At 61.4% G+C, this 11,487-nt stretch overlaps 9 protein-coding genes across 9 annotated transcripts; 6 read left to right on the top strand and 3 right to left on the bottom strand.

The window, feature by feature from the left end:
* Positions 1 to 838: 838 nt before the first annotated feature.
* Positions 839 to 1,681, top strand: OT_ostta15g02180 (Ankyrin repeat; the record flags this gene model as incomplete). Its single annotated transcript, XM_003083318.2, has 1 exon — positions 839 to 1,681. One exon carries the CDS (start codon positions 839 to 841, stop codon positions 1,679 to 1,681), a length of 843 nt encoding a protein of 280 aa, XP_003083366.2.
* A 37-nt stretch (positions 1,682 to 1,718) lies between these two features.
* Positions 1,719 to 1,940, bottom strand: OT_ostta15g02190 (unnamed product; the record flags this gene model as incomplete). Its single annotated transcript, XM_003083319.2, has 1 exon — positions 1,719 to 1,940. The coding sequence occupies one exon, from the start codon at positions 1,938 to 1,940 to the stop codon at positions 1,719 to 1,721; it is 222 nt and encodes a 73-aa protein (XP_003083367.2).
* A 379-nt stretch (positions 1,941 to 2,319) lies between these two features.
* OT_ostta15g02200 (Ribosomal protein L6, conserved site) lies at positions 2,320 to 3,194 on the top strand (the record flags this gene model as incomplete). The annotated part of the gene is made up of 2 exons (XM_022982437.1): positions 2,320 to 2,508; positions 2,739 to 3,194. The coding sequence occupies 2 exons, from the start codon at positions 2,320 to 2,322 to the stop codon at positions 3,192 to 3,194; spliced, it is 645 nt and encodes a 214-aa protein (XP_022841191.1).
* A 1,022-nt stretch (positions 3,195 to 4,216) lies between these two features.
* Positions 4,217 to 4,909, top strand: OT_ostta15g02207 (CBS domain; the record flags this gene model as incomplete). The annotated part of the gene is made up of 1 exon (XM_003083322.2): positions 4,217 to 4,909. The coding sequence occupies one exon, from the start codon at positions 4,217 to 4,219 to the stop codon at positions 4,907 to 4,909; it is 693 nt and encodes a 230-aa protein (XP_003083370.2).
* A 73-nt stretch (positions 4,910 to 4,982) lies between these two features.
* OT_ostta15g02210 (Protein of unknown function DUF408) lies at positions 4,983 to 6,704 on the top strand (the record flags this gene model as incomplete). Its single annotated transcript, XM_003083323.1, has 1 exon — positions 4,983 to 6,704. One exon carries the CDS (start codon positions 4,983 to 4,985, stop codon positions 6,702 to 6,704), a length of 1,722 nt encoding a protein of 573 aa, XP_003083371.1.
* A 48-nt stretch (positions 6,705 to 6,752) lies between these two features.
* OT_ostta15g02220 (EB1, C-terminal) lies at positions 6,753 to 7,928 on the bottom strand (the record flags this gene model as incomplete). Its single annotated transcript, XM_003083324.2, has 1 exon — positions 6,753 to 7,928. The coding sequence occupies one exon, from the start codon at positions 7,926 to 7,928 to the stop codon at positions 6,753 to 6,755; it is 1,176 nt and encodes a 391-aa protein (XP_003083372.2).
* A 228-nt stretch (positions 7,929 to 8,156) lies between these two features.
* OT_ostta15g02230 (Prolyl 4-hydroxylase, alpha subunit) lies at positions 8,157 to 9,464 on the top strand (the record flags this gene model as incomplete). The annotated part of the gene is made up of 1 exon (XM_003083325.2): positions 8,157 to 9,464. The coding sequence occupies one exon, from the start codon at positions 8,157 to 8,159 to the stop codon at positions 9,462 to 9,464; it is 1,308 nt and encodes a 435-aa protein (XP_003083373.2).
* A 102-nt stretch (positions 9,465 to 9,566) lies between these two features.
* On the top strand, positions 9,567 to 10,502 carry OT_ostta15g02235 (Oxoglutarate/iron-dependent dioxygenase; the record flags this gene model as incomplete). The annotated part of the gene is made up of 1 exon (XM_003083326.1): positions 9,567 to 10,502. One exon carries the CDS (start codon positions 9,567 to 9,569, stop codon positions 10,500 to 10,502), a length of 936 nt encoding a protein of 311 aa, XP_003083374.1.
* An 83-nt stretch (positions 10,503 to 10,585) lies between these two features.
* OT_ostta15g02240 (unnamed product) lies at positions 10,586 to 11,487 on the bottom strand (the record flags this gene model as incomplete). Its single annotated transcript, XM_003083327.2, has 1 exon — positions 10,586 to 11,487. A coding segment is annotated over one exon (902 nt), but the record flags the coding sequence as incomplete, so codon positions are not given.

Genomic DNA, 11,487 nt, shown 5'->3' on the forward strand with positions numbered 1-11,487 from the left:
CGCGGTGACGAATGTCACCGCGTCGCCGCGTCGGCGTCGACGTCGATCCCTCTCGCGCGTAATTCATCGCGAATGCGACGGACGTCGCGCGCTAACGCATCCGCGACGTCCGACCGGGACGGAAGGACGACGGCGGCGCGAAGGACGTCCCACGCCGCGTGCGCGGCGATGCCCGAGACCGCGATGAGCGGAAGCTGCGGAGAAGACGCGCGGTGAGTCGATCGTCGTCGTGAAGACGCGCGTCTTCAAACGGGACGCGGGCGACGGGACGCGGGCGACGGGACGCGGGCGACGGGACGCGGGCGAGACGCACCGCGACGACGACGCGTCGCGCGACGGAGCTCGCGTCGAGCGACGCGAGGGCGAGCGCCCACGCGCACGCGCACACCGCCGCGGACGTCCCTGCGATCGACGCGACGAGCGATACGTCAGCGCGTGCGACGCATCGACATCAACGCGCGTCGCGATCGCGCGCCGCGCTCGAACGCGTCCGCGATCGATCCCTCGCGCGTCACCGCGCGACGCACCGAACGTTCGCGCGCGCGTCATCGGACGCGCGCCGCGCCCGCGCGCTCGGCGCCGCGCGCGCGTCGTGCGATGACGCATCGATCGCGCACCGCACCCATTCATACACATTCATCGACGCGCGACGACGGGCGCGCGGACGCGCGACGACGCGCGACGACGCGCGGGAGCGCGCGCGTGGGCGCGCGTCGGTGCGCGCGGGTGACGCCGCGGCGCGCGCGCGCGTTGGTCGCGGAGACGACGCGAACGACGCGTCGTGGCATCGATCGCGCGCGACGCTCGACGACCGGTGGTGGCGACGACGGGGCGCGCGATGCCGACGTCCAGGCGCGAGGGACGGAGACGATGGATGTCGTGGACGACGACGTTCGCGATCGGGGTGTTGGCGATGACGACGGTGGGGACGCGCGGGACGCGCGCGGCGGGGACGCCCGCGGCGGTGGCGGCGGCGCTTCGAGGCGACCTCCAGTGGTTCACCGACGCCGAGCTCGCGCACGACGAGGCGACGTTGATGGTGATGTTGAATAGAGAGGATGGTGATCACGGCTTGAACGCGCTCGGGGCGGCGGTGACGGTGGATAACGAGGATTTGGCGAAGAGGATTTTGGCCCTGGGCGGAGACGCCGAGGCGGAGGATCACGACGGACACACCCCGCTGCATCGAGCGGTCGTCACGGGGAAACTTAACATGATACGTTTGCTCAAGGAACACGGAGTGGACGTGAAGCAAGTGGCCAGGGACGGATTCGCGCCGTTGCATCGCGCTTCGTGGGGTTCCTCGGAGGCGCGGGCGGAAATCGTGCGTTTTCTCGTTCGAGAGTGCGAGGAAGACGTCGATCGGCTCGACGTTCACGGACTCACCGCCGCGTTTCGAGCGGTGGATCATGGCAACGTTTTCATGCTCAAAGTGTTGATCGAGCTCGGGGCGGATGTGAACTTCTCGAACAAGCGTGGCGACTCCATGCTCGCCACGGCGGTTCGGAAACAAAACGTCGAAATTGTGCAGGCGCTCTTGGACGCCAACGCGGACGTCACCAAGGAGGATTCCAAGGGAAGAAACTTGAGAAAACTAGCGAAGCAGCTTCGATCGAAGAAAGTGCTAGACTTAATTTCACAGGCGTACGCGTCGGCGACGAGTTCGGGCGCCGAGTTGTAATACCATCACCACGAAACTGCTCGCTGACTTTCATCGCTCACTCCTCCGTCTCGTTCTCGTCGAGCTCGAAACCCTGCGTCTCTCTCGCGAGCTCGCTTAACAAGAACTCCGAGGTCTCGAGTATGCGATCGAGCGACTTTTCGCCCTCGGCGATCACCTTGTCGTACGACTTGACGCGCTCGCGGTCTCGAGCCACGCGCGCCTCCAACTCCTTCGCCCGTCGACGCAACGCCTCACCGTCCCGCGCGTTCGCCTCCATTCGCGTCATCACCGCCCGTCGTCTGCGCTGTAGCTCCGATAGATCTGTGAAGACACGCCATCAGTCCTCGTGCGCACGAACACCGCGCGGCATCGCGCGCCATCGCCGCCCCATCGCGCGCGCGACGCGCTCGATCGTCACGCACTCTTCCCCACCGCCTCCTGGGTCTGTCGCATCATCATCGTCTTCGCCGTCTCCCTCGACGTCGTTCCCATCGAGCGCGCCCGTCGTCGCCTCCGGACGTCGTCGTCCTCCTCGCGCGGTCGCGCGCGGGACGGTTCGCGTCCGTGGTTTACGTGACGCCACTAATGTACACACCACCCCGCGTCGCGCGCGGCGACACATTCATTCGCCATTCCCGCGCGTGGACGTCGTCGCCATGCTCGCCTCGCACGTCTCCGCGTTCGCCCGCGGCGATGCGATCATGACTCCACAACACTCGAAGCGGTCGTCGGGCGCGCGCGTCACGCGCGTCGTCGAGGCAAAGGAGTCGCGCATCGGCAAGAAGCCGGTGGCCGTGCCCAAGGGGGTGACGTACACCTTGAAGGATAACCATCTCGCCGTGAAGGTGCGTGCGGGCGGAGGATCGATCGCGACGGACGGCGCATCGAGCGCGTGAAATCTTTCGCGGCGTAACGTTGAGAGACAACGCGCGCGGGATCGTCGGAAGGGCGCGGAGAGGGAGGCGGACGCGCGCGAGGGCTTGAGGTTGTAGGGTTTTCCACGCGCCGGAGACGGATGGACGAGAGCGAGCGAGACGACTGACGATGTAACGCGCGCGCTTTATTCAAATCACAGGGTCCGAAGGGTGAGCTCAAGATGCAGTTTCCGCCCACGATGGTCTTCGAGGAGCAAGGAGATGCGATCAAGATTACTCGCTCGGATGACTCGCCGGAGGCGCGCAAGGGCCACGGGTTGTACCGCACCCTCGCCGACAACATGTTTGTCGGCGTTTCCACGGGCTTTGAGAAGAAGCTCAAGCTATTGGGTGTGGGTTACAAGGCTGCGATGCAGGGGAAGGACCTGAACCTGTCACTCGGCTACTCTCACCCGGTGATCATGAAGTTGCCGGAGGGCATCACGGTGACGTGCCCGTCCAACACTGAGGTGGTGGTGAGCGGCTACGACAAGGTTGAGGTTGGCAACTTTGCGGCGATTATTCGGGCTAAGCGTCCGCCGGAGCCGTACAAGGGTAAGGGTATCCGTTACGAGAACGAAGTGGTGATTCAAAAGGAGGGTAAGCGCGGGAAGTAAGCGCCGCGTTGATTTCTCTCTGGATTCTTTCTTGACAACGCTTCGTTCGTGCGAGAGCGCCGACGACGCGTCGACTCAGGACGAAAACTTAGCTACAGCTTGTGATATTAATCGTCGATTAAAGCGTCATCGCTCACATCGCGCGCCACACGAGGGGCGCCACGCGCCGCATACGAGGCGCATACGAGGTGGGTGAATGTCGCGACGCATTCACCACCCGTTTCAGCGAAATTCGAGCGACGGCATGAAATCGCTACAGACGATTTTGAAATTTAGTTTAAAATCGTCGTATTTAAGCACACGGTATGAAAAAAGATCTCCCCTACCCGAATCGAACGGGTGACCCACTGATACCTCCGTGTGTGTTCCACGATGTGACTCGTGTGCTATTCAGATCGCTTTTGATCTACAGTCAGTTGCTCTTCCAGCTGAGCTAAGGAGAGCGTGGTCGTGTCTTCGTCGGTGTATTTAACGAGCATACGGCCATATATAAGTGGTGCACGCGGATTTATGGCCCGACGAGCGCGCAAGAATTGGTATGTAACTTGTTACGGGTACTTTTCATCCGTGGCCCCCACGCTCGGGGACTCGAACCGTCGTCGCGCCGCACACCGCGCACGTCTCTGCATGAAAACGACATCATCCGCCGTCGTCACCATCGATCGATGTCGCCGAGCGCTCTACGCGTCCGCGCTGTCAGATTATCTCGCCACTGCCGGTCGCGCGTCGACGCCGATCGCGATCGTGGACGACGACGCCGCCGTCGGGGACGTTCTGAGGCGCGCGCGCGCGGCGAACGCGTCCCAGGTGGCGGTGACGACGCGCTCGGGGGAGACGCACGCGACGATCGAACATCGATGCGTGTCCATGCGAGACATTGCGCGTGCGTGGATCGATAACGCGACGCACGAGGTCGAGGATCGGTGGTTCTTCGAGGAGTACAGGGTACGCGTCGTCGTCTCGTCTCGCGCGCGTTTGATTCTGACTCGGCGCCGACGCAGGTGCGAGATATCCCGTCGACGATGTCGATGATCGAGATGGAGGAATCGAAGACATCGACGATGAATCTCTTGGACGTGTGCGCGCTGATGTCGCGATCGAGATCCGTCGTGGTTGTGTTGAAAAATGGAGTCATCTCAGAGGTCGTCACAAAGTTTGATGTCTGCCGGTTTCTCGCCGAGAAGATGGCCGTCCTGGGCGAGGTCGCGAACGTTCCAGCGGCGTCCATCTTCGAGAGTAAACGTATCGTCTCAGAGCTTTTCACCGTCACGGCTCAACGATGCGTCGAGCGCATGCTCGCAGCGGATGTCAGCGCCATCGCGCTCGCCGACGAACGCGTCGCGCCGACGGAATACATCGGATGCTTTTCCTTCAACGACTTCCGTCGAATCGACACTCCGCGGGATTTGTCCGCGATGCGCTCGATGTCCGTGATAGAATTCGTCTCTCGCAAGCGCGTGGACACCTTCGTCGACGGTGGCGGTTCCGCAATTCCGTTCGAAAGTGGCCGCTTCGATCAGCTCACGCATCACTACATCGAATTGGTGTACATCAAGAGCGACGCGACGCTCTCAGAGTTGCTCACCGAGTTCGCCGAGCGTGGCATTCATCACGTCTTCATTCTCGCGTGCTCGAAACCGGCGTGTTCGGAATCACCGGACGCGTACGGCGTCGTCACGCCGACCGACGTCGTCGCGCGCCTCGCCCCGAGATGATCGACTCGAGCGCGTTGTCAGAAGCATCACGCAGAATTACATCCACCGCAGTGACCGACGCTCATCGCACGCGATGCCTCCCGTCGAGCTCCCGGTGCTAGATTATGGCGACGTCGGGTCCGATTCCGACTCCGAGCGCGCTTCATCGGACTCTGAGACAGACAAATCGTTCACGTCCCGTTCCAACGCGCTCGCGGAGGATTCCGACCCAAAGCCGCGAGAGGAAACGATCGTCGATCCACTCGTCGCTTCGAGAAAGCTCGCGTTCGTCGAGCGATGTTTCATCGACGATAGCGTCAATACGTTCGTCGATGAGATTTCAATGCTTCGATCGTGCGCGGAGGCGGCGCTGAGCGAGCGAGAGTTCCGGGACGCCTGCGCCGAGCGCGCGCGCGGGACGACGAGCGGGACGCGGTGCGGATGGCCGATGTGTCGATCGAACGCCTCGAACGCGTCGCCGAACGCGTCAGCGAGCAAGGTATTCGACATAGATGGCACGGCGCGAACGGTGCGAGAGACGTCGTGGACGCGGTCATTTTGTTCCAAGGCGTGCGTGCACGCGGCGGAGGCGTTTGGCAGGCGGCTCGCTCAGGGACGGGCGCTGAGCGCCGAGGAGGGCGCGGCGAGGGCAGGTGTCGGGTATCTCGACGAGGCAAAGGTGATGAAATCGACGGTGAAGGAGCGCGAGGTCACGAGATCGACGAGGGAAACGTTTGAGGCGCCGAAGACGCGCTCAGAGGCGATGGCGAGCGCGGCGGCGGTGGACGGGTACGTCCCTCGAACGGCAAGGAAAGCGATCGAGGAAGAGAAGAATCGGGAGAAAAAGATCGCCAAGACACAGGCACAAAAAAATCTCTCCACGATCGATCGACCAACGTCGGTGACGTGGAACGAGACCGAGATTCAGGCCATCGAGCAGGAGGCTGCGGAGCGAAAGACGACCTCGGTGGACGAGCCCGCCGGGGTGTTTTATTTCGACACCTACGCCGAGGGGCAGAAAAAAGCCGGTGAAAAAGGGTTCGTCCCGAGCATTGGAGGGCGATTTAGCGAGGGACAGCTGCGCACAGAACCGAGAACGGCGGCGGACGAGGCTACCAAGGCGATGGAAAAATTGCTCCTGGAGGCGGATGCAAGCGTGGAAGACGCGCCTACGAGCGTCGCCGAGCCCGAGGACGTCGCCGAGGTCACGCGAAAGATGCTCGCGTCCGCGCTCACATCGAAACCGATTCCAGGATATGCCGATAGCGATGAGGACGAGGACGAGGATATCGGGATGAGCGGCACTTCCGATTCGGAGGGATCGGTGGACTTGTCATCTTCCGCGCCACAGATTTCACAGTTTGGCGTCACGTGGATGGCTGTCGACAATTTAGTCACGGACGCGACGTTCGCGCTCGTCGACGGCGACGGTGCCTTCGTGGATATCCTTCCACTTCGTAACAGATACACCGTTTCCGTCAGCGAGGCGTGGAACGAAAGCTTGGCCAAGGTGGTTCCGTCTCTGTGCTTGACGCTTGACATCAGCGGCGAAAAGCGAAGAATCGAACAAAATCTGACGACGCTCCTGCGAACGTTCGCGTTCGAAAGACCGGTTCCGGAGTTCAGTCGCGCGCGTTGGATGATGATGGCGCTATTATTCATCGAAATGTTGATCGACGCAGACCTTTTGAGCAAAGAGATGCTCGGCAAAGCAGTTGCTGAGGGAGCAAAAATGATCTTTGCAGACGCTGAGGCAACAAAAGAGGAAGTGACTTTGCTTCGTCAGCGTCTTCGTGGCGAGGGCGTTCGAGATTAGTAGGAGTAGTGATAGTATGTTAATGAATCGTTTCGTCGTCGACTAGATCTATACCGCGTTTGAGGCGTCACGAAGGGGCTCGCGAGGCGACTCTGTCGCCTTCTCACTTGTCGCAGAGCTCTCCTCGGGTGAGAACATCGGTGGCGGCGTTCCAAGCGGGGACGCTCCGATGGGTGATGCGGATAAACCTGAATCCAAGCGTTCGAGCCTCAATGTCGCCATTGATGCCGTCGCAACGGCAACAGGCGATGGAGAGGGAAGTTCGGTGGGCGGCGGCGTAGGCGTCGCCGACAGCGCCTCCGTCTTCGTGTCTTCGGCGAAGCACTCTGCAATGATCGCCTCGACGTCAGCTTTCCCATCCGTGTGGTACAAAATACGCTCGATAACTATTTTGAGCGCATTACTTTCAAACTCGGGACGTTGGCACACGAACTCTACGTCCTGAAGCTTCTCAAAGTAAAACTCTCTCTCTTGTTCGGCGCGTTCGACTTGCAACTTCAGTGCCGCGTTGGCCTCGGTGAGCTCGCGCGTTCTCGCCGACGAGCTCGCGTTCGCGCCGTCAACTGCACGAGAGTGATGACGAACGTGCTCCACTCCTCGCTCGCTCGTCGTACTTGCCGTCGTCGTCTCGCGCGCGTGGTGATCTCGTCTCACCGCCGGTCGTCGCTCCCGCGGCGCCGCCGTCGCCTGCGGCCGTCTCGCGAACGAAGCCCCACCTCTCGCCCCCGCTCGGCGTTCCTCCGCGTCGTACGATCCACACTCCTCCCTGCACCCACCACCCGTGGCGGTGTCGTAGTAACACTTCATCCACTGTAAAAACTCCAGGTTATCCAGCGGTCTCGCCTTGACCAACTTTTGCACCTCGATATTCTTCGCGATGTTCAACTTTTCAAACACCGCCTGTAAAATCTTATAGTTCGCCACGAACTCATGCTCAGACCTCGCCTCAAAGTTCACCCGCCGCATCGGCACCACGTTCGACGTCCGGTGCGCCGCATCGAGGATCTGGCAGTAGATGGCGCCGCTCGCGCACTGCTCCACCTTGCTGATGTTCACATCCAGCAGCGCATTCACCCACGCCACGAGTTCGCTCCGTCCAACGAAGAACGCCGGGGCCATCATGCCCGTCGTGGACGCCATATCGCTCGACGCGAACGCGCTCGCGCGCGCTCGAGCGCTCGACCGCGCGGCGCCGAGGGACGACGAATGCGTCGACGGCGCCATTCGACGGTTCGTTTCGTTCCCCTTTTATACCCGCACGCACTCGGACACACGGCTCGTATACAATATAGTATACACCGATATACACAAAAACGCGTCCATTCGACGGTTCATCTCGGGCCGCGGTGTATATATGCACACATTCGGACAAACGGCTCGTATACACACATATATAGACGTGTCTGCACGAAGAAATACCCGCGGACGCGCCCCACGGCGCGCCGCCGCCCCATGGCGCGCCCGCGCGCGCTCGGCGGCGCCGCCGCGCCGCGAGCGATGGTGACGAAGACCCCCGATCGCGTCGGTGGACGCGCGATGACCGCGACGCGCGCGATCGGGCGTGGTGAGCTCGCGTTCGTCGATGTGGATTTTCTCGATTTCGTCCCAACGCGCGGACGCGGGTCCACGGCGCGCGCGTGCGCGCGTTGCGGACGCGACGACGACGAACGATCGATCGTGGAGACGTTGCGGGCGATCTCGCGCGAGGGGCGATGCGGGGGGGATGTAGGGGGTGATTGGGTGACGTGCGCGCGATGCGGGCGCGGCGACCGGGACGGCGACCGGTTCGGGACGCGTCGCGTGGTGACGGGAGACGCGAATGCGCGAGAGGACGAGCGAGCGATCGAAGAATTGGCGAAACGGATGATGCTGCGAGATCTCGCGCGAGGGAAAGGGGTGTTGGGAGGTGCGGGAGGCGAGGCGCGCGGCGACGTCGAGGCGCTTTGGAGACGCGTCGAGGCGTTCGGGACAAAGCACCACGACGCGCGGTTGCTCGACGACGGGTTCAGAGGACGAGCGAGTGAGAACGCGAAGGATGTACGCGAACGGTTCGAGCGCGAGTTCGGTGCGAAGTTGACGGATGCATGTGACGTGAGCGAGGACGCGTTTTTGGAGGCGCTGTCGAAAGTGGCGCTCAACGCGCTCGAGGTGAAGATCCCGAGCCGCCTCACGCGATTCTTCGCCGAGATGGACGACGACGAACGGTACGCATCGCCGAGCGCGAGAAGAGAGATTGTGGATATCCTTCGCGAGATCGTGCGCGTGCGAGGTAAGGAGGTCGACGGGAGCGACGAAGACGGGAGCGCCGACTCGGATGACGATTCACAGGAGGACGACGATTCGTCATCAGATGATGATTCAGAGGAGGAGGAGGAGGAGGAAGAGGATGATTCAGAAGAAGGTGACGAAGTTATGGAGTTCTCCATCGACGGCGTGTCGTTTACGAGCGAACTCTTTCCGCCCACGGAGGGCGTCGTTCTACTCGGCTCGGCGTCGAACATCAACCACTCGTGCGAGCCGTCGTGCGAGGTCGCCTTCATCCACGACGCCCGCGCGCACGTCATCGCCACGCGTGACATCACAAAGGGCGAAGAGATCACGATTTCCTACGTCCCCGGTTCCTGGCCGCTACGTCGTCGAAGAAAAGAGCTCCTCGACCGGTACGGCTTTGCGTGCGACTGCGCCCTGTGCGAGCGTCAGCTCGCCCTCGCATCCCGCCGTCGCGTTCGCCAGAGAACGACTTCGCGTTGCGACACATAATTGTCACATCAGTAGCATTTTCGCGTGCACCCTCCGCGCGCCGACTCGCGTCGACTCTTTCTCTCGCTCGACGCCGTCCCGCACTCCACGCCTCTCCAAAGGATGCGGCGCGTCTTCCTCCTCTTCCTTCTTCACCTCCTCGCCACCCTCGTCACGGCCGATCGCGTCCATCTTCCTCACGATTATCGAGACGAACGCCTGGACGACGACGACGACGCTTTGCAACGAGAGGAATCCATCGATTATTTCTCATCCAGAAGATTCCACGGCGTCGACGCCGCCGACGGCGGCTCGAGCGGGTGGATTGAAAAAATCAGCGATTCGCCTCGAGCGTACGTCTTTCGCGAGTTTCTCACCGACGCGGAGTGCGATCGGGTGATCGAACGGGCGTATCCCACGATGGAGGCGTCGGAGGTGACGGATGACGACTCGGGCGAGGCGCGCCCGGACGACGCGCGGAGCTCCATCGGCGGATGGGTCTCGGGCGATGACGATGAGGTGATACGGAACATAGAACTGAGAGCGTCGACGTGGGCGATGTTACCGATGAATCGTGGAGAGACGATGCAAGTGTTGAGGTACGAGAAGGGACAGAAATACGACGCGCACGACGATTTCTTCCACGACGAGCACAACGTGAAGAATGGCGGACAGCGTGTGGCGACGATTTTGATGTACCTCAGCGACGTCGAAGAGGGTGGAGAGACGGTTTTTCCGTTGGGGACGCCTCTGGGAGGGAGAGATCCGGAGAAGAGCGGGGTGACGGGGGATAACGCGTGCGAGCTCGCGAGTCAAAACGACCCGCGGGTGTTGGCGGTGAAACCGCGGCGCGGGGACGCGCTTCTCTTCTTCAACGCGCATTTGAGCGGTGAAATGGATGAAAAGGCGAATCACGCCGGTTGTCCGGTCAATCGTGGGACGAAGTGGACGATGACGCGCTGGCATCGAGTTGGAGCGATCGGTGTCGGAACGTTCGCGTCGGATCCGAAAGCAACCAGCGACTCTGAACAGCCACATGCGCCCGCGGGAGAGCCTTAGAACGCGTTTAGACAATCACACAATGCTATCGTTACTACAATTCTTCTAGATGTGTCGATCAATCAGTTCACGAGTCCTCGATATCATCGCAGCGGCTTCTCAAACTCGGAGAGCATCTTGAAGCCTTTCTGAGCTTCAGCGATGGCCATCTCTTCCATCACTGCGGCGCGTTCTTGACGCCGCGCCAGCGCGACGCGAGCGTCGGTGATACGCGCGAGTAGTTCGCGATGTACTTCTTCCAGGGCGTCGAGCTGACCAAAACTCAATTGCTCGATGTCGACGCCGAGAACGTGACCGCAGTTCACGCCAGACGCGCACGCCTCCAAATGAATCGCGTCCATTCTCTCCGTCGCTCGAACGACCCAGTCAAGAGCGGACCAGTCCGGCTCGACTTCAGCTGTGAAGATTTCGCGATCCCAATGAGGGATCAATCGCTCAGGTTTCGCGAACTCAGTCATCCGCGGTTGGGCCCGGACTCGCACCGGAGGGACGCCTTCAGACGAGTGCACCGCTTGCGGTACTTGCGACCAAGCGGAAGCCAAGCGCGACTGCACAGGTAGTTGCATCGATGCCTCATCTAAATCACTCTCGGAGGCGTCAACTCGCGCTTGCTCCGAAAACTGCGGCATGATCATGTCGCTATGATCCATGGGCTTCTTTGGCACCACTTCGGAAGCCCACTCGGGCTCATCGTCATCTGCATCGGGCAACGCCGTAGTGTTGACCGAAGAATGCTCGTCTCGTGCTCCCTCGCTATGACCGCCGCGTTCGCGTTGTAAGTTTGCAATAGCTGAAAGCAGCTGAAAGCCGCATCCGCGTGAAAGATCGATCTGGATCTTGCGATCCTCGATATCATAGATGTTCGAGTCAAGAGTCTCCGAGGACACGGACGCCGATCTTTCCTTGAGCACCGACGGGGGACTTTCTTCTATGTTTCGCCAATTCACCGAGGACTGTTCATTCTCCGCTCTCTCCTTCGCGAGCC

The sequence above is a fragment of the Ostreococcus tauri genome (assembly GCF_000214015.3).
Source record: "Ostreococcus tauri WGS project CAID00000000 data, contig chromosome 15, whole genome shotgun sequence".
In the NCBI taxonomy this organism is placed as follows: Eukaryota; Viridiplantae; Chlorophyta; class Mamiellophyceae; order Mamiellales; family Bathycoccaceae; genus Ostreococcus; species Ostreococcus tauri.